Source organism: Bos mutus, chromosome 8 (genome assembly GCF_027580195.1).
Source record: "Bos mutus isolate GX-2022 chromosome 8, NWIPB_WYAK_1.1, whole genome shotgun sequence".
NCBI classification, from domain to species: Eukaryota; Metazoa; Chordata; class Mammalia; order Artiodactyla; family Bovidae; genus Bos; species Bos mutus.
The window spans coordinates 34,560,276-34,584,675 of record NC_091624.1 but is presented as its reverse complement, the minus strand read 5'-3'; the positions used below and the strand labels follow the sequence as shown (position 1 = coordinate 34,584,675).

At 39.6% G+C, this 24,400-nt stretch overlaps 1 protein-coding gene across 6 annotated transcripts in view; it reads left to right on the top strand.

Annotated features, from left to right (window-relative positions):
- Positions 1 to 24,400, top strand: part of NTRK2 (neurotrophic receptor tyrosine kinase 2) — a 408,028-nt gene that overhangs the window by 225,203 nt on the left and 158,425 nt on the right. For 4 of the 6 annotated variants that reach the window (XM_070375397.1, XM_070375394.1, XM_070375396.1 and 1 more), the window contains one exon: positions 3,737 to 3,925. In XM_070375397.1, coding sequence (XP_070231498.1) covers positions 3,737 to 3,925 — 189 coding nt within the window. Of the gene's footprint in view, positions 1 to 3,736; positions 3,926 to 7,798; positions 8,466 to 24,400 lie in introns of those variants that run through there. The other 2 variants (XM_070375398.1, XM_070375399.1) reach the window with 2 other exon arrangements.

Sequence of the window (24,400 nt, the reverse complement as noted above, 5' to 3'; positions counted from 1 at the left end):
AGACACAGTAAAATCAAAATGGGCTAAAAATGTTTCCAGGCATAGCTCCTATTTGTCAGCTCAGTAATTAGAATTATCTACCCCAAACTCAGCAAGCTGCACATACCCAGCAATTTAAAACTTCTTATTAATATTATAAGACATCTTTTCAAGTCCTCCTGTGAATTTCTCACATGCTGTGATGTGCCCCCGATTCTTCTTCTGTCTGTCTTTTCGCAGTGTTTCTTCCACGTGCACAGACACACAACGAGACATCCATGATTTGCACAGACAGGCTGCTGTCAAATTATATAGACATTCATCGTCTCCCCTGAGAGCTTTCCCCTTCCCGACTTTGCTGTGCTCCATTAGATCAAAATGTTCGTAGAAAAATGGCTGAAACTCTGCAACCTTGCCAGCTGTATCAATCTTCCAGGATTTGGAACATCAATAATGAAACAAACAGCACTTGAATTAACATGCCACTTGATAAATTGTTGAGGTTTATATGTTGCTCAGATTTGTCAACAGTGACCTTCTGGCAAAGTGAAAAGGCTTTTGAAAAATTACCTCTGGTGCTTTATACCATTTCTGTGCTCAAAAAATTTCCCTCCAAACAGAGAGCCCATTCCCTTGGGATCTGTTACCTCGGAGTTGGGGGTTTTACTTAGCAAGGCGGGGGAAGGAAAGAGTGTTCTTCGGTGATAGGCGAGAAGCAGAGAGCAAGTCCCTTGGTTGAACTCTTTAACTAAGGCTCTGCTGTGTACATGGCAGATGCTTCAGAGCCTGAATTCCTGGAGGAATTTCAACATTGTCTTCTAAGTATCAACCTCCTCCAAAATGATTGAATGCTATGGGAATGTGGACAGCCTGCCCTGGGCCAAAAGAGAATCAGAGACAAAGCAACTGGGATCAGTGCATTTCTAATTGTTGCAGGGAATTCAGAAGCAAATATTGCTGGCCTTCTGACAGAATGTGGAGTAACATGACAACTCTTGCATTCTGGAGGTAAATGTGCAGCCTGGAATCTGCTGAGAAATGCCTTCACTGCACCCTTCCCGGGGAGCTTGGGTAGTAGCATGCTTTGCTAACCTCGAAGGAGGGGACAGCTGAGCCAGGACTGGAGCAAGGAAGCCCATGGGGGGAAGGTCTTATTGACAAGAAGAAACCTTAGCATAGCACATTTCCATTTTCCACCTCTGGGTTTAAGCTCTAGGTGATAGGGGCCTGTCAAAAAGCAAATCATAAAACAGGCATGGTTAAGAATATTAGAAAGAACTTGTCTGTATAACTATTCTTGGCAGAATTTCCACTGTTTACAAACACCAGTGAGCTAGGCTCAAGATGAGCACAACCAGTGAGCTTCCCTTGGCTTTGAGTGTTTGGTGGCTTCTAAATTGGCTGTTTGAGAACTTGCTTGCAGAAGTAAGCCAGAGTGTATCATTAAAGGCAACTTAAATACACATCCCCTTAAGAGAATGCTTTTTAAAATCACCTATAATAGCAGTTGGCTGCCTCTTACATAGTTTAAGACAGCTAGCTGGGGAATGTCCAGTTGTTATCCCTCCAAACAGTGATAATCCCCATATAAGACAGAAAATGGATTTTGGGGGCTGGGGATGGATTACTGTGATATTTCAGATGGTATTCAAAAATGTATGATATAACAGCTTTTGTTTCTAGAATTTCTGTGCTTCTTACATAAAAAGTTAAATGTGAAGGAGAAGGTAGAGATTGGATGGAGGTGCTGAGACATCCTGGAGAAGGCAATGACCACCCACTCCAGTACTCTTGCCTAGAAAATCCAAAGAGTCGGACACGACTGAGCGACTTCACTTTCACTTTTCACTTTCATGCATTGGAGAAGGAAATGGCAACCCACTCCACTGTTCTTGCCTGGAGAATCCCAGGGATGGCAGAGCCTGGTGGGCTGCCATCTATGCAGTCGCACAGAGTCGGACACGACTGAAGTGACTTAGTAGCAGCAGCAGCAGCAGCTGAGACATCCTGGCGGTTGGATGGACACACATGGCTTTGCTCAGGAAATAGGCATTCAGGCTTTCATTTCCCTACCACACATTTGTCTTGGCTGCACATTGGATTTTGTCTTCTCTTTGTCTTTCCTCCATATCCTTTTCTTCCTGTATTCTTCTTAGCTTATTATAGTAGCCCTGGCCACTGGGAGCCTTCTTTGGGACCTTGTATCTATTCAACATACTACAGAAACACATGTACTATACGTCTAGGGGACTTTGTCTACTTTTCTTGTAGGGTGTATCTATCAAGAGCCCCTGAGATCTTAATTGTTATGAAGTTTTTAATGAATGTAGACCTTTATCTTTGGAAATGTGTTTTGGTTGCAAACATTATGGGTTTAGTGGTCAATGGATGAATTGTTCACATAAGACACAGTAGACTGTATTTATAGGCACATACATTCTGAGATTTTGGACTGTAAAGTTCAAATCTGGTATGAAAAAATGTTATGGTTATTGTTTTAATATAAAGATATCCATGTAATTGCTTTACAAATAATATTATAGCTAAAGGCAAAGCACAGAACTTTGCTATTGGATTGATTCATAATTGCTATGAAAGTATCTTGTAGGCAAAAATGGTGTAGTCTCTGAGAAAGTGAACATAGTAACAGGACAATCCAATGCAATTTTAGTTGACCAGTTGTAAATTTTTTTAGTAATTCATACATATGAAGCAAATTTTCATCAGAAGTTTCATTCAAAGCCTAATAACGTAACAAAAAGATATCATTTTGCACATTTTACACATGTAAGTGGATGTAGAGGTACAAAAAGGTAAGTGACTTGTCCAAAGAGTGGAGAAAGGATCAGGATCCGATCTTTGAACTCAGAGGTCATCTTTCAGTACACTGTATAATAGGAATCCTAGATTCATGCTGGGAATTTCAACGAGTGTTCTAAAGATTTTCAGAGAACAGAGAGGAAAGCTGATATCAAATTACAGGAGAAGGAAGTACAGAAATTGAAACCCTGATACATTGCTGGTGGAGATATTAAATATGGAAAATAGTTTGGCAGTTCCTCAAAAGGTTAACCATAAAGCTACTGTGCGTGCATGCTTAGTCTCTCAGTAATGTCCAACTCTTTGCAACCCCATGGACTGCAGCCTGCCAGGCTCCTCTGTCCATGGGGATTCTCTAGGCAAGAATACTGAAGTGGGTTGCCATGACCCAGCAATTCCACCCAAGAGAAATGAAAACATATGTCCACACAAAAACTTGTACATGAATGCTCATAGCCACATTATTCATAGTAGCCAAAATTTTAAATAACCCAAATATCAATCAATTGAATTGATCAACAAAAATGTGACATATCCATACAATAGAATTTTATTTGTCTATAAAAAGGGATAAAGTAATGATGCATGTTATAATGTGAATCAACTTTTAAAATGTTACACTAAATGAAAGAAGCTGGTCCCCAAACATCACATATTATATGATCTCATTTATATGAAGTATCCACAATAGGTAAATCTGTATAGATACAAAGTAAATTCATTATTGCCTAGGGCTGGAAGTGGGGAGAGTGGGGAGTGACTGCTAACTGAAATGATAAAAATGTCCTAAAATTAGATTGTTCTGACGGTTTTACAACTCTCTGAATATGTTAAAGCCTATTGGATTGTATATTTTAAATGTGTGAATTTTATATATATCAATTATAGCTCAACAAAACCATGAAGAATTATAGGAGAATATGTTTTCCGCCTTCAGGCCCAGCCTCAGTTATCAGCAATGATGATGACTCTGCCAGCCCACTGCATCACATCTCCAATGGGAGTAACACCCCGTCGTCTTCAGAGGGTGGCCCTGATGCTGTCGTTATTGGGATGACCAAGATTCCTGTCATTGAAAACCCCCAGTACTTTGGCATTACCAACAGTCAGCTCAAGCCAGACACGTGTAAGTACAGCTGTTTATACTTACTGGGCCATTTGCTTCATAGCTGTATCTAGCAGCATGTTTATCAGAGTCCCTGACAAGGATGATTGAGGGGAGGGTGAAGTGAAATGTCTTATGGATTCTTGAGGCTTTGAGCCCAGGGAATAGATCATTTAGTTTGTTGATTATGGCGTTCTTAGGGTGTGTCTCCTGCTGGGATTGGAACTGTGGGCAGAACTGACTTCTCTTGGGATCAATTTTCCAAAACCATTTGTCAACATGAACTTGGAATCAAGGCATGCTTATCTTGAAAAAGATAGAGACAGAAACCAGAAGTGTCATTAGAATGCACATACATCAGTTACAGAAGATAAGCAATTGGTGGGATTCAAATTTGGTTTATTGAAAGTCTTTAAAATAATACACCAATGGTTGTCAGGAATGGTCTATGTTGCACACAGGTGGTATCAATTTAAGTAGTTCTGGGTTTTTTATTCAGTCTTAGTTCTTATCATGAGACTTGCTGTGATATCACAATAACAAAGGGACTTCGCAACAGGTGTGCCTACACTGAATTATGTTTCTCAGAACCAGATGAACCCATTAGCCTCTACTGGGGAACTTAAATCTTTCTTGGAGACTCTTATACTATTTTCTGAGCCACTGCTCAAATATAAAGAATGAAGGACAAAGCCTGAAGGACAACAAGAAATAAAACCACAGTGAACAAACAGGCTTATGTCACTGGAACTCTAGGCCTTCCCTTAACATGAATAAGGGACTCTGAGGGTCAGACTGTCAGTGGCTAAGGTCCCCTGGGTTCCCTGGCACTGACAAGTAGGTATCTTTTTTTCTGTTTGCATGTTCTTACCCCATCTTACTCTTCTCCTGCTCTTACCTGTCTCAGGTAAGGTAGGACTATTTCAAGGTTAGATTTTGGGGACTGACTTTCCACTGAGAACTCTCATGGATAAGGGGATTTAGCAGTGAGTATTTTTAAAATATCAACAAACATCTGTAATTTCCTCCTATTCATTCAAATTTATCCTGAGGTATGTTTAACAATGGATTTGATTTTGAATTTAATCACTAGGAAGAACAGTATTACAATCTTGTAATATGTGAGACCCCACCACAGATTTCAGTTGAATTTGTAATATGACAAGATAAATAGAATAGCATATATGAAAAATACTGAGCTCCTTGGAATCAAAAGTATTATTTGAAATCAAGATATTATTAATTCTAATATTATAATTATGGTATAAACAAGATGTGTGGAGGCCTTGCCCAGAATGTGTATTCTTTGTTGAGATAAGCATCCCCCAACAGTTCTTGAAATGCCCTGCATGCATAACAGTGAAATAATAAAGCAATGCAAGACACTGTAATGAGAGAATCTGTCATCATTTTGATTGTCATCACTAGGAACAGAGTATTTTGACCCCCCACCCCCACCCCCCCGTCACCACTACCAGTACCAGGCTGTATAATATACTTCAGTTAACCAGAGGCTACATTATAATTGAGGTTGACTAAAATTAAACTGTGCTAAAAAATTTGCTTTTGTCAATGGAGAAAAGTTAAAGCTGAAAAATCAAGTGGGTAGCATTAGTCCAACAAGTCCAATAAGAGAAAATGAACCAATGATCAAGGAAACAAACAAACATGTGCTATAGAATCAAATAGGCTGGGCTTCTGAGTCTGTGGTTCTTTCTACATGTGCTTTCTTTCCTTCCAAATCCCACAGGAAAATTTCTAAAGGTTATTTCCTTAGTCTAGCATCCATGAAGGCTTTTACAAAAGTTTTTGATTAGACATTTTGGTAATTTTAAAGGAGTTTTGGTTTTACAGCTCAACCACTCTATGCCACTCCCATTTGGAAGGAATTGGAAGAGAGTTGAGGAGACTGGCAGCTTCCCTTCAGCTTCTGTCCTTTACCAGAGGGCTCCAGACCATTGGTTTTTCATTATAAACTCTAGTCCTTCAGTCAGCCATCCTGACTGGTTCCGTGTTCTCAATCACTTAGCATCTTATACTAGCAGAAATTTTCTTTCTTTCAAGCATCAAGCCATATGCTCTTTCATGATTTTAAGAACACTTAAAATAACACATCTTCCATAAATTGTTTTTCAAAGAAATGGGAATGAAGAAGCAATTTACTTCTCTTCTCTCTTTACTTTTTCTTAAATGTCATTCTTTACCCCATATTTTTTTCCTTTATCTTCAACGTGTCTGATGCCTTTTGTGAAGCCCTGGGTGTTACCACTCTGGTATATGTTTCTGTAGTCTTGATATATGGCAAAACCAATACAATATTGTAAAGTTAAATAAAATTAAATTAAAAAAAAAATCAGGTTAGATTGTAAGCTCCTAGAGAGCAGAAACTATACCCATTGAACTACTTTATTATAGTATGGGACACTGTTTGCCTCTGATGTGGGCCAGATGTTGACCAGATATGGCTATATATTAATGAAACATTAATTACTAACAGACTTGTAACAAGTGTAAATGACCTTTTACACTGAACCTTTTTCATTGGGTCTATTCTTATTAAACTTACCTACATCGATTTTTAAATGTTGGATGAATTTTTTACATATTAACCAGTTTAAGTAGATTTAGATAGAATTTTAGAAGAAATAAGCCTTTAACAAAGAATCTTTTCTTTGAAGATCCTAATTGTAGTCATTCAGAAATTAAAATATTCAAAATGCATAGATCTGACATACAGAAGGCGAGGGATTTGTTGCTGTAGGCCCATGAAATTTTGGTAGCTTAGCTTTCAGTTAACTTATTCCCTTCAAATATTTTCACAGCTAACCTTTAAAGAAGGGCTCTTCCAAGAAGTTGGATAGGTTACATCTGAAAAACAAATTTAAGAAGCTCTCAGAAAAAGTGTGGAACTTTCTTCATGTGCTTAAAGCAAAATATCACATGAAACATGCAGTCTCTGATGGACGCATCAGAGGCTTGGGTCACAAACCAGCACATTTACTTCTCTTTCCTAAAGCTGCCTGCTATTCAAAGATGTTGGCTTTAGAATACACATGTGATCTTACAAACAGTGATCCCATCATGTTTCACTGAATTGTAAGAATCTAATGTGGAAAGTGAAGTTCAATTCACCACATATTTATTGACTACCCACAATATTCCTACAATATTAAGAATTGGAAATTGAGTGATAATGATGGCTTGTTCCTTGCCCTCAGCGAGTCTCCTTGGGGAGGCCAGTGTTGAAAGACATTGTGTAATTACAAAGCGCAAGGTTAGGATAGCTTAGAGCAAGCATCCTAAGCAAGCATCCTAAACCCCAGTGACTTATAGGGTCAATATGAGAAACAGGCTGGATCAGAAAGATGACATGGTATGGTGAAGATCATGATGGAATATGGGCCTGGTATTACCAGATATTCCAAATTTTCCAGAGAGAGCAGGCTTTTTTTTTTTTTTTTAATGTGAGTTCTCCAAGATTTAAAATAATGAGTGGAACCAACAAAATATATCAGCACAAATCATATTTGGTCCACAATACACCAACTGCTTATGACTTTAAAGATCAATGAATACAAACAGTTGATTGTACAGACAGTGCTCAGAAGTAGCTTGTCCAAAGCGACACAGCCTCCCTGCTGGTGTAACTTTGTTCTAAAAACAAAACGAACCAAAAATCATGATTTAGCCATATTTCTTTAAATGTTGTGTAGTGTAAGATTATTTGAGTGAAGGATGATGCTAAATTATATCCCCCAAAGTACTTTTTCACTCTCAGGAGCTATGAGAGGTTTTCAAAGTCTAGAGGTGGTTTGCAGGATTTTAGAACAATCTGAACAAGGCTGAATTGCTCCCGAGCACTTTCCAATAGCAAGTCTGTCTACTTTATTGCAGGGCCCAGAGGTTCCCCCAAGACCGCCTGATAATAATTTGGTATTTGGAGGCTCCTGTGTCACTGCAGGAACTAAAGGAGGCTAAATCCATGCCTGATGGAGGAGAAGAGTTCTATGGTTATCTGCAAATTCTGGCCAGACAACATCTTGACGTCACTCCTTAGCTTCCAAAACCTAGCCAAGCAAGAAGTTGCCTTCCCAAGAGAAAGCAGTGTGCTCTAATGACTAAGCCCTCAGAGTGCTATGCCACTTTAACTATAGACCCATCTCCTCGATCAATCAGGATGGCAAGATGGAGCTGAGGAGCTCAGCGACATCAAGGCTGCAGTTGGTCTTTAATTCAACTAGTCTGTGTAGACGTGTCTGAAAACCATGTCATCTGACCACACGGGGTTGTTTCCTAGTAGGACTGACCAACTTGGCTCAAGGGCAGCTCTGCTACTGTCCTCTCCTTGTCTTCTAAGAACATTTTTGACAGGGTACAATGGAAACACAACTTCTGAACTGGAAAAAAAAAGAAAGAAAACCCACTCTAACCAACAATACCCCTGAATCATCAATCTTGGGTTCTTTTGAAGGGTGGGAATGTGTTATAGCTTCCCCTTCAGGAAAAGCAAATGCCATAGACTTGTTGTCATCTCTGGAATTGTGTCTTTCCTAGAGCAGCCTTATAAATTAGCTAGAATCCTAGGAGGAGGGTCTACATTAAATGAGAATTGTCTCTAAATATGTACTGTATGTGTTCGTTCTTACAGCGCATGCCCTCTATGTGTATCTAGGGCTAATAACTAACTCTCTGTGGAAGATGCAGATAAGGAATTCTGACTTTCCCCATTTTGATTTCATTTCCAATGAAATGGACATTGATTGATTTCCTGCAGAGTGCACCATGCTCCTCTAACTATTATAGTTTGTGTGTGTGTATATGTTTGTGTGTGTGTGTGTGTTTTCCCATTGGTTACATGCTTATTAGGTAACTATGTAGATAAGCACAGATTCATAGACCAGCAAAGACTAAGGAAATAAAACATAATAAAGGGAGGGAGTGTTTTAACAGTAGTTGAAAAGATCATGCAGGGCACCCCTCTTGATCCTCTTAGCTGCCATACCTACACTGTCATTGTGTTACCAGCCAAGGGAGGTAATGGAAGTGGTATTTTTCACAGAACTGCAGAGGTTTTGAACGTATTTGTAACATTACTTTGAGTACACCTGAGCAAAAGTTCTGAAGTATATCCAAGACCCCAGGAGCTCGTCACATCAAGGGTTGAGAGTTATTGGAGGTTATCTTCAAACTTCAGTGCAATCTGTTCCCATGGTCCATTTTGATGGTCCATTTGATAGGGTTTAAAAACAGGCAGAAACAATTGCTTTAGCACTTTCTTATGTCCTTTGCCTGCTAATTTTGTCTTTCAAAAGTACGTTTGCTTCTGAGTATTTAATTGGCCAAAAGATAGCTGCTTTGGGAACTGTTTATATCCCTTTGAAGGCTATGGCCTGCACTTTAAAAATAACCTAGGTCTATTTTGCCCAGCATGAGTGTTAGGGATGAGAGAATGCAGTTATTTTAGGATCCTTAGAAATTGCTTCGTTTATGGCACAGTGGGCTGACAACCCATCTCATGGGAGTCTTCATGGCACACTGCTCATAGACTCTGTAAAGTCCCAATCCAATTTTGTCTCTTGGTGCCATAGGTTCCCACTGCTAGCTATCACAGCTTGATACTACATTCTCCTTTCAACTCCAGAGGAGATGGTAAGAAGCTATCAAATAATGTTTTAAGAAAGCAACTTGAATTCCCTTGTAGAAAGGAAATAAATATATGCTGCATAATTATATGTACAATGTAAGACATGTTAAAAACTCCTCTGAGAAGAAAATTCAAGCACATTTACGACTATGTAAATTAAGAGACTTCATTCTATTAGCGTTTGACCCCTGGGTGATATGACTTGTTATCAAAAAAGAAATATCACCCAATTATAGGATACCTAGACCTCTCAGAGAAAACACTCCATCTTACATTTAATGGCTAAAAAAGGAAAAAAAAAACTATTATGGATTTAGGTTACAGAGGCACTCATAGTGATATTCTGATTTTACTTCCACATCATTGACCAATCAAGAGGAAATTATGTACCCTCTCACATACCAGACAGTTCAGTTCAATTTCACCAAATCATCACTGATGTGCTAGAAGCATCCCAGCAGATGCAGGATCTAGTGTTTATTCTGGATATTTTCCAAAGCCCAGCCCAACTGGAGAGAGGTACCAGCAGGATGAATCTAATCAAATGCACCACCATTTTGGTTTCCGGTTGGTCACTCTCACATGTGCCAGCAGATTGGGGACTACAACCAGCTCAGCAAACATATGCAGAGGAGCCTTTTATGTTGCTAGGGAGCTCCCGTTACCCAGATGCTTTGAACACTGAGTGCTCCCTGTGGTTAAGCAGAGATGACAGAAGGGGAGTTTTTCTTGGATGTGATGCTCACTCATAGCTCAATCCTTCGTGGCAGCTAATGTAACGGAGTGCAGGCTTTCTCTTTGTGAAGTGCAGATTTTCTCTGTCTTAACTAATTCTGCCAGCTAAAGAGGGTAAGCCACCATGGTTGGGCTTCTTCTCAGATTTGTCATCATGCCAGCTCTCCTTATGGGGTACAGCCATACTGCCCTTCCTTCACTGTGTTGTAGTTTCTTTGTCTGCTCTTTATCATGGTAATTGGTGAATGTGTGCATGCTAAGTCACTTCAGTCACGTTAGACTTTTTGAGACCCTATGGACTGTAGCCCCCCAGGCTCCTCTCTCCATGAGATTCTCCAGGCAAGAATACTGCAGTGGGTTGCCATGCCCTCTTCCAGGGGATCTTCCCAACCCAGGGGTGGAACCCGTGTCTCTTACGTCTCCTGTGTTGGCAGGCGGATTTTTTACCATTAGCGCCACCTGGAAAGCCCCTTGATAGTGGATATTTCTCTTGAAGTATGTAAGATGAATTTGCTCCACACCATGGACAGTAAAGAACTGGAGAGAGATCTACTTCTCATTTCAACCTGATAGCCAACCACAAAAGGCAATCTCCCTCTTCGGGCTTAGCTTCTAGGAGTAAAGCAGCCTCCTGAGATGGAGACAGCAGCCCAAAGTGTTCACAGTGCTTGCTGTCTGAGCCCTCTTCCTTTGGCTGAGAGGATGCGGTCTATTTCTGAATGCCTGAGCTCCCTCAGGGAGGTAAAAGTTAGAAGGTAGTATTTGTGGTCCAAAGGAGAAGGACATGTCAGTATTACAGTAACTGTACTCTGCCCCCCAACCAGGGTTGTGGAGGTTCTTTTAAAACAAGACAGTCTTGGGCAAATCATAATGGATTGATCTCCCTAGTTGGCATAGCTCTGATGATTGATTTCTGCTAGTAAGACAATTAAGTCTTCATTCACCAAAATGCCTTCAGAGTCCCTAAAATGCAATTCTTTAAAAATAAATACTATAGGTTATAGAGGGAAATTTGGAAAACATAAGAAATAAAGATGGAATAAAAACTTACTTATAATTCTAACAGAGATATCTACTGATAATATCATTTGGATATCAAACTTTGTCATCTTGTGACTGTCCTTTTAACCTCCTATGATATAAAGTCTAATCACTTGAATCCTGGCCTTTATTTGTACTGGGCTTTGTTCATATCTCTGTAGTAATGGGTTGTCTTGGGTGAATTGTGTTGGAAAGTCTGTAGGAAGCTCGCTGGGTGTATTATTGTTGGTGTCAGATCTTATATTTGCTTGGTTATTCGTAGGAGTATCACCTGATATGAAGAGCTCACTCACTGGAAAAGACCCTGATGCTGGGAAAGACTGAGGGCAGGAGGTGAAGAGGACAGCAGAGGATGAGATGGTTAGATAGTATCACTGACTCAGTAGACATGGATTTGAGCAAAATCCAGGAGATAGTGGAGGAGAGAGGAGCCTGGCATGCTGCAGTCCACAGGGTCACAAAGAGCTGGGCATGATTTAGTGACTGAACAGCAACAACATAGGAGTTAAGACAGAGGTGGGCTGCGCTGACCTTAGCAGGTCAGGTTTCAAGTGACCCTTAATCCAGAGAAGCTCAGCTTTTACAGGGTGAAGGTCACAGAGGAGACAAACCTTGTGTTGTAGGCCGAGAGGACTTGAGGAGCAAAAGGCTCCCTCATTTGCCAAGGAAGCTTGAGTGCCTCAGTTTAGGATCAGCTCTCTGCATGACTCCAGATGTAGCTGACTGCTCAGTTGGAGCAGATGATCACTTTCTGCCTCTTAGTTCTTCACCCTGGCAGGCTAGCTCCTTTCAGAGAGCCAGGAGTCCTGGATCTGAAAGGGTTAGGCTGGTTACATCTGATTTGCTTTCCACTATGTAGAGATGCCTTTTCTTCTGCCCAGGATTCTTGGGCTGTGCAAGGACCTCTGATAAATTGGAGTCTCCCTTTAGATATCCTGCCTTACCTAAACTTAATGCAGTCAGTGGGCCAGTAATCTCTTTATGAGATTTCCTCATGAGTCTTCTCATGAAAGGCTTCCTCTTCTAATGTCTTAAGCATCAAGGCCTAAGCTGGAGTTCTGGACAGAGGATCTCTATCATCAGTATGACATACTGGAGTATTTCAGAGTTGGTATTTTGCAGAGTCCTATTAAAGTAGATAGGTTCTAAAAGTAATTCCAGAATACACAGATTCCTATGATATGTAAGAAGTTAGATTTGTTCAGTGTTGAACCAAAGTGGGTGGGGAGCCAAAGGGGAATTCTAGAAAGAAAACAATAATCTAATGTCTAGTTTCTCTATTATTTTCACCAGTTCCTGTATGTGCTATGAATATGGGTAGACATCAACATTCTTTTTACCCTGTTGCTATTATTTAGCACATTTATTTAACCATGCCATTGACCTTCTGGGTGCATTAAAGTAGAACCCAAGTGATTATTAGATAATGATGGCATTTAGACTAAGTGCCATATTCCTAATGTTCCAATAAGTGGTTGATATAGGGGGGACAGGATACAATGCCACACTATCTAATTATATTAAAAGAGCTGGTCTCCATGTTATGGAATGCCTTCATTACAGGAGATTACATGATATCTCTGCACCACTGAGTGGCCACCCAACATGTTTTCCTGAAAGAAGGATGGATTTTCAGATTCATTTATGCTCTCATGCCTAATACTCATCTCCACCCTTGTTCCTGAAAAGAGTTTGCTTTTACAAGTGGGTTGGCCTTTAGTTTGTTGCTAATGAACAGAGAGAAACTGTTACCCAGGGACAAATTCCTACTTTCTATTAATAGAGTACCCGGCCAGCTGGACGAACTGGCCTCACATTGTCTCTATCCTGGCTTTACTTCCTCTGGCCCATGAATATAAATTCCTTTGTTCATATTGTTCTATCACGCTCCCTCCTTTTCTCTATTTATGAAGGTTCAGGAACCATGATGCTAATGATGACATTTCATCCTTATTCCTAGTTCAACTAATGCCAGTACCTGATATCCAGAGAAGTAGTTGTGCTTCTGTATCGGTTCTTAGCCTTTATTTAGAGAGGGCCATTTTCTTCTTCCCCAAGTGTTGTCATTTTTAGGATATTTTTATCTCTCTTAAGAACCTTTATTTTGACTAAAATTTCCTTGTGTACATATAAGATTTTAGTTTGCCTTGAGCCCTACCTAGACCTTTATTAGCATTGGCCTCTGAAGAGGAAAACTAGGAAGATTTTGATGACCAGGAGCTCTGCCTTAGATTCCTGAACTCCTGGACTTCGAGGAAGTTGATGGCCAAGTAGCAGAGGGAATAACCATATCACTCACTTCCTGAACCATGTGTCTTCTCTGAGTTTGTATATACTCTCTGATGTTTCCTGCACATTGAATCCCAAGTTTTAAATTAAAGCAAATCTTAGCCAGATCGGGGTCTGATCACTGATATGTGAGTATGGTCCTTGGTGTTGACATCCCAGGGGGCCCTCTTTTGTTCTCTTAGCAGAGCTCTGTGTTATCAAGGGCCAAGCTTCTGTGTGTGGGCTAAGCTAGGGAGGGGTTGTAGGATTGGGGATGAATCCACGTGGTCCTCATACCTTATGCCCACTTTTGGAAAGAGGGGGCTTGTATGAATTCACATTGATGACGTTCCCCAAGGAGACACTTCAGCTAAGGGGCACCCAGTCTGAGTGTTAGTGTGGTCCTGTCTCGAAGGTCTTCCTGCTTCCCCACAACAAGCAATGAGCCTCTTACTGCTTGCTGGGCTCCTGCCTGCTGCCTTTCAGTGCTGATCTCAACAGCTCTGCCCTCTGATGCTGCACCAGGATCTGCGGAGGTGGGATAGGGAGGGGACTCTACTGATTGCTATGTGTTGCTTAACTTTATTTCCCTTTCTTATGTTTGAAGAGAGTAGGCCTGAAACATGATCTGCATTCTTTTACTATGTTCAGAATCTCCAGGGCTTGTCCCGCATATGTATGAATGATAATGGAGCTTGGAAATCTTTACTATAGAGGCTTGTTGATGGAAATGAAATCTGTTGTATTGGAATTTGTGATGTAGTTAATCATTCAGAGCCAAACTCTTATGCCAATAAAGACAAGAGTGTCAGATTTGTGGTGTCCGTTGCCTACTTTTTATCACCAACTAATAATTATTCTTACATAAACTTGAGAATTTAGTTCAGTGCTGGGATTCCTAAAAGCACTACCAACAGCATCCTAGAAGTTGTCTTCATTGACTCCCATTTAGCTCCCAAGCAGCTCCTCTGGGCTTTCCAACAGCCTCCACTGCACCTGGCAGAGCCAGCATTAGGGTAATATGGGTGAGGCCCTCAATTAAAGTGCAGAATTTAAAGGAGCACCAAAGAATATCAGCCATCAAGATAAATCACATTTGAATGCAATATTTTAAAAGACAAAAATTAGTGAAAAACCTGTGAAGAAAATTTCCAAATTTTAAATAGACAGACTTGAGAAAGCAGGGACTATGGTGAGTGCTACAAATCCAAGGTCAAATCTTGGCTTTAAAATTTTCATATTTTTTCCTTCACTGTTTTTTTAACGTTTAGTTTTTAAAAACATGGCATTAGGACATTAATTGTAATGCTTTAATATTTTAGTATATTTTATACTAACTATGAATGGAATATAATCTTGAAAAATTGTGAATCACTATTGTACACCTAAACTTATATGATACTGTACATCAACTCAATGAAAAAGTGATAATAAATAATGGAGAATAAAAAACATTATTCATGTTAATGACTGAATCTGGGGTGTTCCCTTAAATTTTTTGCACAGGGCAAGAATCTCACTCTGCTCACTTTAACTCAGCCCTAGACTCAGATTCCTTCTGGCCAGGATCTTGTATAAACCTCTGGTCTTTGCAAAATGCCATTTTGTGTACATTAGCTGCTGGGCTGATTAGCTTTCAGGCTTCTCTTCTTTCCTGAATTCCTGACCTAATTGTTCTCCCTCCCCACATCTCATCTGCCCCTGGAGATGCATTCCTCAGAATCAGCCAGCTTCAGCATCCCCAGCACTAACCACCCAGTGCTGTCTGCAGAAATATCTGTACAGACAGGCACTCTTATCTTCTGATGGACTTTTATTCATATGTGACTCAGAGTGAGGAAATGAACAAGACTGCCAAAGAGAGAGAAAGAGAAAAGAAACAAAGAAAGGGAAGGAGAAAGAAAGAAAAGACAGAATGAGAAAGATTCTTTTAAAAAGGCAGAAAGGAGAGGAGGGTCAGGAGATCTTAGCAAAATTGAGAATTAATCTAGAAAAAAATTGGATAAAATTTTAAAATAAAAGTGAAATTTAGATAATAGATATTGCTTCATTTCCCCACATTTGGAATTTTAGTATGAGATTTGATAAATTCGAGATATACCTTTTGAGATTTTAAATACTCTGTTTTCACTCAGCCTTTTCCTTAACGCCATGAGCCCCCTTTGTAATGTGTGCATTTTTGATTATCTAAAACAACCAATATCGAATGCCTTTTATGTGCCAGGCCTTACGAGTTGCATTTTCACATAAAAAACAAATGAATCCCTGTCAGCGCCACAGGATAGATATTATTACTCTGTTTAATAGATGAGAAAACTGAGGCTCAGAGAGGCTAGGAGGGGAAATAATGAACCCCCATTATAGTCCTAATGTGGGAGAGTTTCTGTTCAGTCCCCAGTTGGCCTCCTTTAAGTCTGGGGCTCTTTCCAGCTGAGGGTTCCTGCTGATCTTTTCCAAAAATAATGGAGAGCAGTTTTCAAACTCTGCAAGAAGAATTGTACTGTTGGTGTTGTCCCTTTCATGTGAGCTGATCAAGGTAAGCTGAGTGTATTAACCTTCAAACACACAGGCAGGGAAGTGCCAGATGGCAGGTAGTGAGCTTATTGTTAGAGGAGAAAGGAGCCAGTGGTAGACTGACCCCAGGCCTGGTCTCTAATGTAGGGTTAGCAGAGCCCACTGGGCAGCAGGTAGGTCTTCTTGATGGAGTCATTACCAGAAATACTAAATACTCATGAATAATAAATAAATAAATAGTAATAAACCCTTACTTTTATTTTTTGCTAGTTAAAATCATGTCAAATCCTACTTCCCCAACCCTGTCTATGCATGCATGCATGCTAAGTTGCTTCAGTCATGTCCAACTCTGCAACCCCATGGACTGTAGCCCACCAGGCTCCTCTGTCCACAGGATTTTCCAGGCAAGAATACTGGAGTGGGTTGCCATGTCCTTCTCCAGGGAATCTTCCTGACCCAGGGATTGAACCCGCATCTTTTACATCTCCTGCATTGGCAGAGGGTTCTTTACCACTAGCACCACCAGGGAAGCCTTCCCGTAGCCCAGCCCACTCTAAAAAGTTTGCTTTTTTTTTGTCTTATTTCAGAAAATCCTAGGAAAAGAATCATATATCATAGATCTTTGATTCTTTCTTGAACACCTTCATTCCTCCAAGATAAGCACATCACTTTTCCTAGGTGAACTTGAGATCTGTTTCTCCAAAGACAGACTTCAGAGTGCCGAGAGTTCGAGGAGCCAGTTGAAGTGCACACATTTACTGAGCTTTATAAAGCAATGTTGCAAGTGTCAAAGCACCCACAACATCTTCCCAGGTTACCCTGCTCCAGGAAGACCAAGAGGACACAGGCGAATATTGCCTTCTCAATGATCATTCTACGGACAGCCAATTTTAGTGCCAGCTATGTGTGAACATTTTGTAGGGCAGATGAGTCACATTTCTGGTTCACCCTCTATGACTCTTTTTTTTTTTTTTTTTTATTTTCCATGCGAAGATCCATGTTTCCAAATTGCCTGTTAGAAAGGGGTCAAGATTCTTGTAGATATTTAGCCTTTAAGGAGTCTTTTTAAAAACCATGAATCACTTTGATGAGTAGCATTTTTTTCCATGAGAAGAGCATTCATCAGGACATTCAATAAGCTCAGGGGACATCGAGGAGCTGTTATTTTATGGCATCTACTTTATCACGGGTGTATCTGCTCCCACAGACTTGTGTGTATTACCTCATATTTGTCTCCTATTAGGTAGAATAATACATGCTCCCCCAAAACATCACATAGCAACTCTTCTGTGCATGACGACTGCAGGTGAATGAGAATGGTGAGGTGAGCCAAAATGAATAAATTCATTCAGACCCACTGTTTACTTTCCTAATTATCTTAAAAAAAACATAGAAGAAAATAACGTAGCATTGTAAAGCAATTATACTGCAATTAAAAATGAATAAATTAAAAAAAAAAAACAACTTAGAAAAGACCAGAGTTTGGGGTATGAATTATTCAATTGCCATTCAGAGGCCATCATAACAAGTAATGATACAATCAAACTATTGTTTGTTGGAGATTTCTAGGCCCCCTGAACCTCCATGTGTATGTCAGCACAAACCTTCAAAACTTGGGCAGCCCTTTAGCATTTATGGAAGTGCAGCCCAAGAGCGGCTTGGAGAGACTAAAGAGCGAGACTTCAGAGAAGCAGAGTTGAAATATTTCCAAAGATAATTTGATGTGTCTTTTGCTTACCCTGGAATAAGCATTGTGTGTATTTTATGTGTATCTCCCATTTGCCAATATGGAAAAGTTTCCTAATGAAATGAAACAAATCTCTGACTAATAATACTATCTGGAATATTTAACAAAGAAAACTCTAGGATAGGGTGGTATAGGGAGGTGCTGAGGTTGCAAATTCAGATTAGGCTCAGCATGTATAATCATATATTGGATGATTAATGTGTATACTCAGGAAGTCATGTCTCACCCAGGAATTGAGTGGCAGTAGTCACTGGGTGATATTGCAAATTGCAGATGGAAAGACTTAATGACAATTTTGTAAGTTTTCAACCACAGGCTATTCAGTGGATATACAAGTGCTTTGGCATCTCCAGCTCCTAAAACAGTGTTCAGTACTTTGCATAATGAACATGTGGTGAATAACTGAAGGAACACATGAATGCATATGTATAATTGTTGTACTTGTAATCCGACTGTAGTTTTGGGGGGGGAAATACATCTGTACTTCACCAGGCATCTGACATGGCTAACAAGTTAAGTTCCCCTCTGATTCTGTTAGGAGTAGAAGTTAAGCAACATTTCCATTTGCATTGCTGGATTTGGCTACCCTCTCTGGTCTGCACAGAGCTTTTACAGATCTCTAAAAATGGAAATAATTTTACCCATGATTGGTTAAAGCAAAGGAACTGTGATTTGGAAGGTATGGTATGGTGGCACAGGTGTTTAAAAGGCATTTAGGGGACAGTCTTGTCCTTCTATGTATAACTTCAGTGTTTCCATGAGAAAATGACTCTAAATAATTAACAAGGAAATGGACTTTGGTAACTAGATTCATTTATGACTTGAGGAGTCCCTACATACTAACAATATACCTGACACAATGACACAGGTAAATAAATAGTTTTTCATAAACATTTTATAAAATTACCAAAATTTGAGAATTCCTAAACTCTGCTCTTTGAAGAGGAAAAGATTTGGTAGTAATTTGGCAAATTTTTTACTACACATAATAAACCAAATGTCAAAGTGCCCAAACAGGGTCAGATTAGATTCAGCACTTCTATTAATCCTATATCAAAACAATTAGAAACTGACATTGCTTCAAAAGTTTACTTAAGAAAGTTTGCTAACTCAGTTAATTTTCTTCAGTGAAAATATGCTACTAGAATGAAAAGTGATAAGAATGTTAACTGTGGTGTAATAGTATTCATAGTATAAGGAATTATTCAGATATTATTTCATTCCTGTCCACAACTTCTTAAGTTTCTTTTGGAATTTAATCTTATGTGATTTGATCTGTACAAAATACTGTGAGAAGAGATAATGGGATTTAAGGAGAGAAATGATTGAATCACCATGTCCCAATAAAAAGTGTTCAAATTGGATTTCACTACATAATGAATTCTGCTTCAACTTACTTTGACATAAATAAGATTGGGTAAGGGAAACCAGAAGTAAATCAAATGAATTAATAAAACTATCAGAGCTGCTTCAATTTTGTCCCCCCAGACAGTGTCTGCTTATTTGTGTAATAAAGCCTGCTCTTATAAATTAAAACCCAGGCATGCCACTTGGTTGAAAGAAAAATTTAAGGAAAAGTTAGTACATTTTTGGGGCCTGATTAGGGTGCCTTCTGGCTTAATCAATATCAATAGTCTCTTTGAAAAGTGAAATCTGAAACCCAGAAGAAGAGGTTCAACTTTCAACTAGAATTTAAAATTAAAAAACAAGATTGGAGATACAAACACGCATGTAATATTGATGATTAGCTGTTCATATTTTTTTAATTATACACATTTACTGAATCCGAGGCAATTTTTTCATTTCGTCTAGACAGAGACCGTGTCTCCATCAGCATAATATATCATGGTATTTGTGAGTCTTGTGCAAAATTGAATTTGCATCTCTGCCGCCACTCACAGGGAGTTCATTATCTTACAGTAAAACCACTGGGAAAAATATAATTTCCAGTGTTTAATAAAACTGTGGTCTTTTCATAATGCTTATGGTGCTTGAGCAATTTGTTAGGCACAATTGATCACAGACACTTAACACCGATTACATGGTGGATAGTGCCAGGAAGGGTGATTTTAAACATTTTCTTTATTTATTATATTTCAGTGCAAATAGGGTATTTTGCAACGACACTACTATTTGTATTTCTCAGAATCGAAGTGCCTTCTCAAAACACTAAATGGAAAAACTAATGCCACAAAGCTAAATATGCAGTGCATAAAATATATCCTGGATGTGGTTGAGAGGTAAGGAAACTAATGGGAAAAGCCTCTTGTCTTGCTTCCTAGTTTAGCCAAAGAGAGTGGAAAGAAATAGGTCATTGGCTAGCCTGAGATGTGCCCCTGGACTAACCAGTACTTTATAACTCTCTGAAGTAGAGATGATTATTGTCGCCTGTTCAAGCTACTCGATTCAGAAATCTGTGACTTGTTGATCAAAAATTACTAAACCTTTAAAATTTGCCTTCACTAATTGAAAACTGAAAGGCCAGACGCCTGTATTCTGATAATCCCTTAAAAATGAGATTCAAGTGACAAATCACTGAAAAGGAACCGAGTTCTAAATTGTGGGATTGGGCCCTCAAAATATGATCTCCAGCGATTACACAGCTTTGTGAAGTATGGCTATCACACATGCACAATTTTAGTACCCCTAGATATTTATTATTAAAGATGCAATATAAATGTGAACCACATCTGGTGTTCTTTGTGCTGTAATAAATTGAGTACGTGAAATGAACTTGTAGTAGAAGTTATTTATTTATTTGCTTTTAATAATCTAGAGAAGCACTGTCATGCACTTATGAAAGCCCTAAACTGAAAGCATAAACAAGAGTCAGCTTGGGCAGCTTTAGAAGAAAGAGGCGTCAGGAGGACCTGTTTCCTATCAGGTTTTGTAAACCCAGTGTTCAAAATAGTTTTCCAACAGCGATTCTGAAGATGCTCTGCTTCTTTACATTGTTTCTACCAATAGATTATTTAGCCAGAAAGATCACATCTTCAAAGAACTCAGAATACACTGCACATGGGAAATGGATTTTCATTCTTTAGCTCAACACTGTATGATTTTGTAGATCTTTGTGACTACTATGAAGAATTTGGTGTGGACTCATTTAACGCAGTTCCCAAACAAAGAACTTTACTTAGAGAGAAAGTTAAGGTTATACCTTATAAGGTTGAAGTTGTATCCTCATATTTTCTTGTTTTTAAGCTTTTCTATATTTTTTATTTTCTAAAAAAGTTTTATTGAAGTCTAGTTGATTTACAATGTTGTGTTAATTTCTTCTGTACAACAAAGTGACTCAGTTACATATGTGTGTGTGTATATATATATATATTCTTTTTCATATTCTTTTCTATTATGGTTTGTCACAGGATACTGAATATAGCTCCCTGTGCTATACAGTAGGACCTTGTTGTTTATTCATCCTATATATAATAGTTTGCTTCTGCTAATCCCAAACTTCTATTCCTTCCCTCCGCTAGTTTGGACTTAGGGGATCCATGGGATCTTAGTTTGGACTGTGAATGGGAAGTTGCTTCCCAAGCTTGTGGAGCTGTTGGGCCCCTAATCTCCAAAATATCCCACGTTTAATGGTTTGGAGAAATGGAATTGGTACTTAAAAACTATCTAGGCTTGGCGTTCAAGTTCAGCCTTAGTTATTATCACTCAAACCTCATGCTTTTGTCATCCTTGAGCCTCAGAGTGTTTCAGGCCAACTTTGCCTCAGTAACATGTGCACATTACGGCCATTTCGTCACCATGCAGAAGTATCTGAGGCTGGTCACTGGAATCTGGAGGCCGATGCTTTTCCCTGAGTGTGTTGACTGAGAAGATTCCAATCTGTCTTTCATCTCACCATCTCCCATGACCTTTATCTCAACACCTTCTCCTTGACCTAACCCTTCACCAGCTTGAAACCTGGAAGTTCTCGCTTCCAGGTTTTGCTTAATTGGCACTTTCTGGGCCACTGAGTATTTTTCACTGCGTAATATAAAAAGGAGACAGAGTGAGCCAGGAAGCAGATGTCTCTTGGGTGGTGTGAGTCTTTGAGAGTTGGAATTTGAAATCTCTGTCTGAAAGGAACAGTGAATGGGTGTAATTAGTTAGGCTGATGAAGGAGTAAAACCTGGTAAGCAATTTTTCTTGACTGGCTTAATGAAAAGCATTAGCTATCAGTTTCTGCCTAAACTTACTGAGGGTAAAACGTATGTGGGGTTTGAACAAAAGATTAAGATTCTGCGTGGGTTTGGACGCTCTTCCTGAGAATAAATTTTGCTTGGGCGGAAGGTATGTGGTTCACTGAAGCGGGGTGGGGGTGGGTGGGGGTGGGGAGGGAATCAATGACTTATGTCATTTCTTCACACATTTTATTTTAGGAAAATGGATCATATTTCAGGAAATGGAAGAGGTTCTTGCAAAGGCCAAAACTGGTATTTTGTAACCAAATGTGTGTGTTGCTTTTTTCTTCTCATCCCCTTAAGCCAGGCACTTTCCCTAAGTGAGCTTTCAAGGCAAAGGAATTTTTAAGGATTGACTTGAGCTTATCTCCCATCATCCTGCATCCTCCCCTGGTGGTGAGAATCTGGCCAACAGCTGCCAAAGACCTAGAGACCTATTCATCATCAAGTGACTAGCACGAAATTAAGTGCCCCCTCTCCTTGAGGAGCTGTTTTCCTGCTGCCAAAGGAATTAAAAAATGATACTCTAGCATCTTTAATGACAGCTGGTAAAGCCTTGGAGTCAAATTATTTGAGGTTCAGGAAGAAAATGATTTGATATCCAAAAACAAAAATGGCAGCCTCCCTGCATCTTGACTGTAGGCTATTCTGAGCATTCTTTTCATGGCCAGACCAAATACATCAGTGATGTAAAAGCTGGAATCCTGTATGTGGCCCCAGATGCTGTTTCTCTTTCTGGCTGTTGATAGTCACCGCCTCTTAGGATGTTAGGTAACCATCTCCAGCAAGATAGCAATGTCCATTTTAGCTTTGCTTTGTTATCTAGATTTCAGCTTTCTGGCTTGGACCCCCAGTAGAAAAATCTCTTACATTGGGATTAGACAAAAGGACTGAGTTTATACCTTTTTTTTCCTTAAGGGAAATATTATTTATTAGTTTTACTGGAGATTGCAAATTATTTTCTTGATATAATGGGGAAAAAGAAGGACACATGATCTTATTTTGTGTCCTATTTGCTTAAGATTCAAATTAATTTTACAAGAAGTGACAAAACCCATTTTTTAAGGTACATGGCTTCTTGACAAACCACAGAGTAGAACAGAAAACAAAATAAATTCTGCCTCATTAATTTCCAAGTAGTTAACAAGGCAAACTAAGGTCAGCCAGGGCAAAGAAAGAAGAAAATGTTATTCTTGGGTTTAGATGTTAGAGAGGGACTTAACCAGTTCTGGAAAGGGGTGAGGAAAGGAAATTTTTTGAGACTTACCATGAACTGTTTCCACATACATTATCTCAGATAAAGTTCACATTCAGGCAATTTCTTATGGATAAGAAGAATGAGACTTGGAGAGTTTAAGTAAGACTTGAGGTCTCAGGAGAAAGTGGCAGAGAAAAGATGAAAACCCAACTTCTCCCACCTCAGAGCACCTGAAGACTTCTGTCTCCACCACTCATCACCAAGCACCTGGGCACTGACCTGAGGGAAATTCCTAAGGGGTGGGGCTTGATCCACAGAGTGTCACGCACTGTGAAATTGACCTGACCCCAGAGGTCCAACCATAATAGTAGAAGATTGGGTCTATTATCAGGACAAATCATGGGTTACAAAATCTGCTTTGGTTGAAATCCTTGCAAAGCTCAGCCTTTATCTGTTAGTTAATTGCCTCATGGATGAACTTTCTTCATTTGTAATCACTGAAAGTAATGACTTTTTAAAAATATATCTTTAAAAAAATTTTTCCCTTCATGTCATTCTAAAATATCCTCAATGCTTTTAATAGTTCAGTTTAGTTGCTCAGTCATGTCCGACTCTTCACAACCCCATGAATTGCAGCACACCAGGCCTCCCTGTCCATCACCAACTCCATCACCAATCAAACCCATGTCCCTCGAGTCAGTGATGCCATCCAGCCATCTCATCCTCTATTGTCCCCTTCTCCTGCCCCAATCCCTCCCAGCATCAGAGTCTTCTCCAATGAGTCAACTCTTTGCATGAGGTGGCTAAAGCACTGGAGTTTCAGCTTTAGCATCAGTCCTTCCAATGAACACCCAGGACTGATCTTTAGGATGGACTGGTTGGATCTCCTTGCAGTCCAAGGGACTCTCAAGAGTCTTCTCCAACACCACAGTTCAAAAGCATCAATTCTTCGGTGCTCAGCTTTCTTCACAGTCCAACTCTCACACCCATACATGACTACTGGAAAAACCATAGCCTTGACTAGACGAACCTTTGTTGGCAAAGTAATGTCTCTGCTTTTGAATATGCTATCTAGGTTGGTCATAACTTTCCTTCCAAGGAGTAAGCGTCTTTTAATTTCATGGCTGCAGTCACCATCTGCAGTGATTTTGGAGCCCCCCCAAATAAAGTCTGA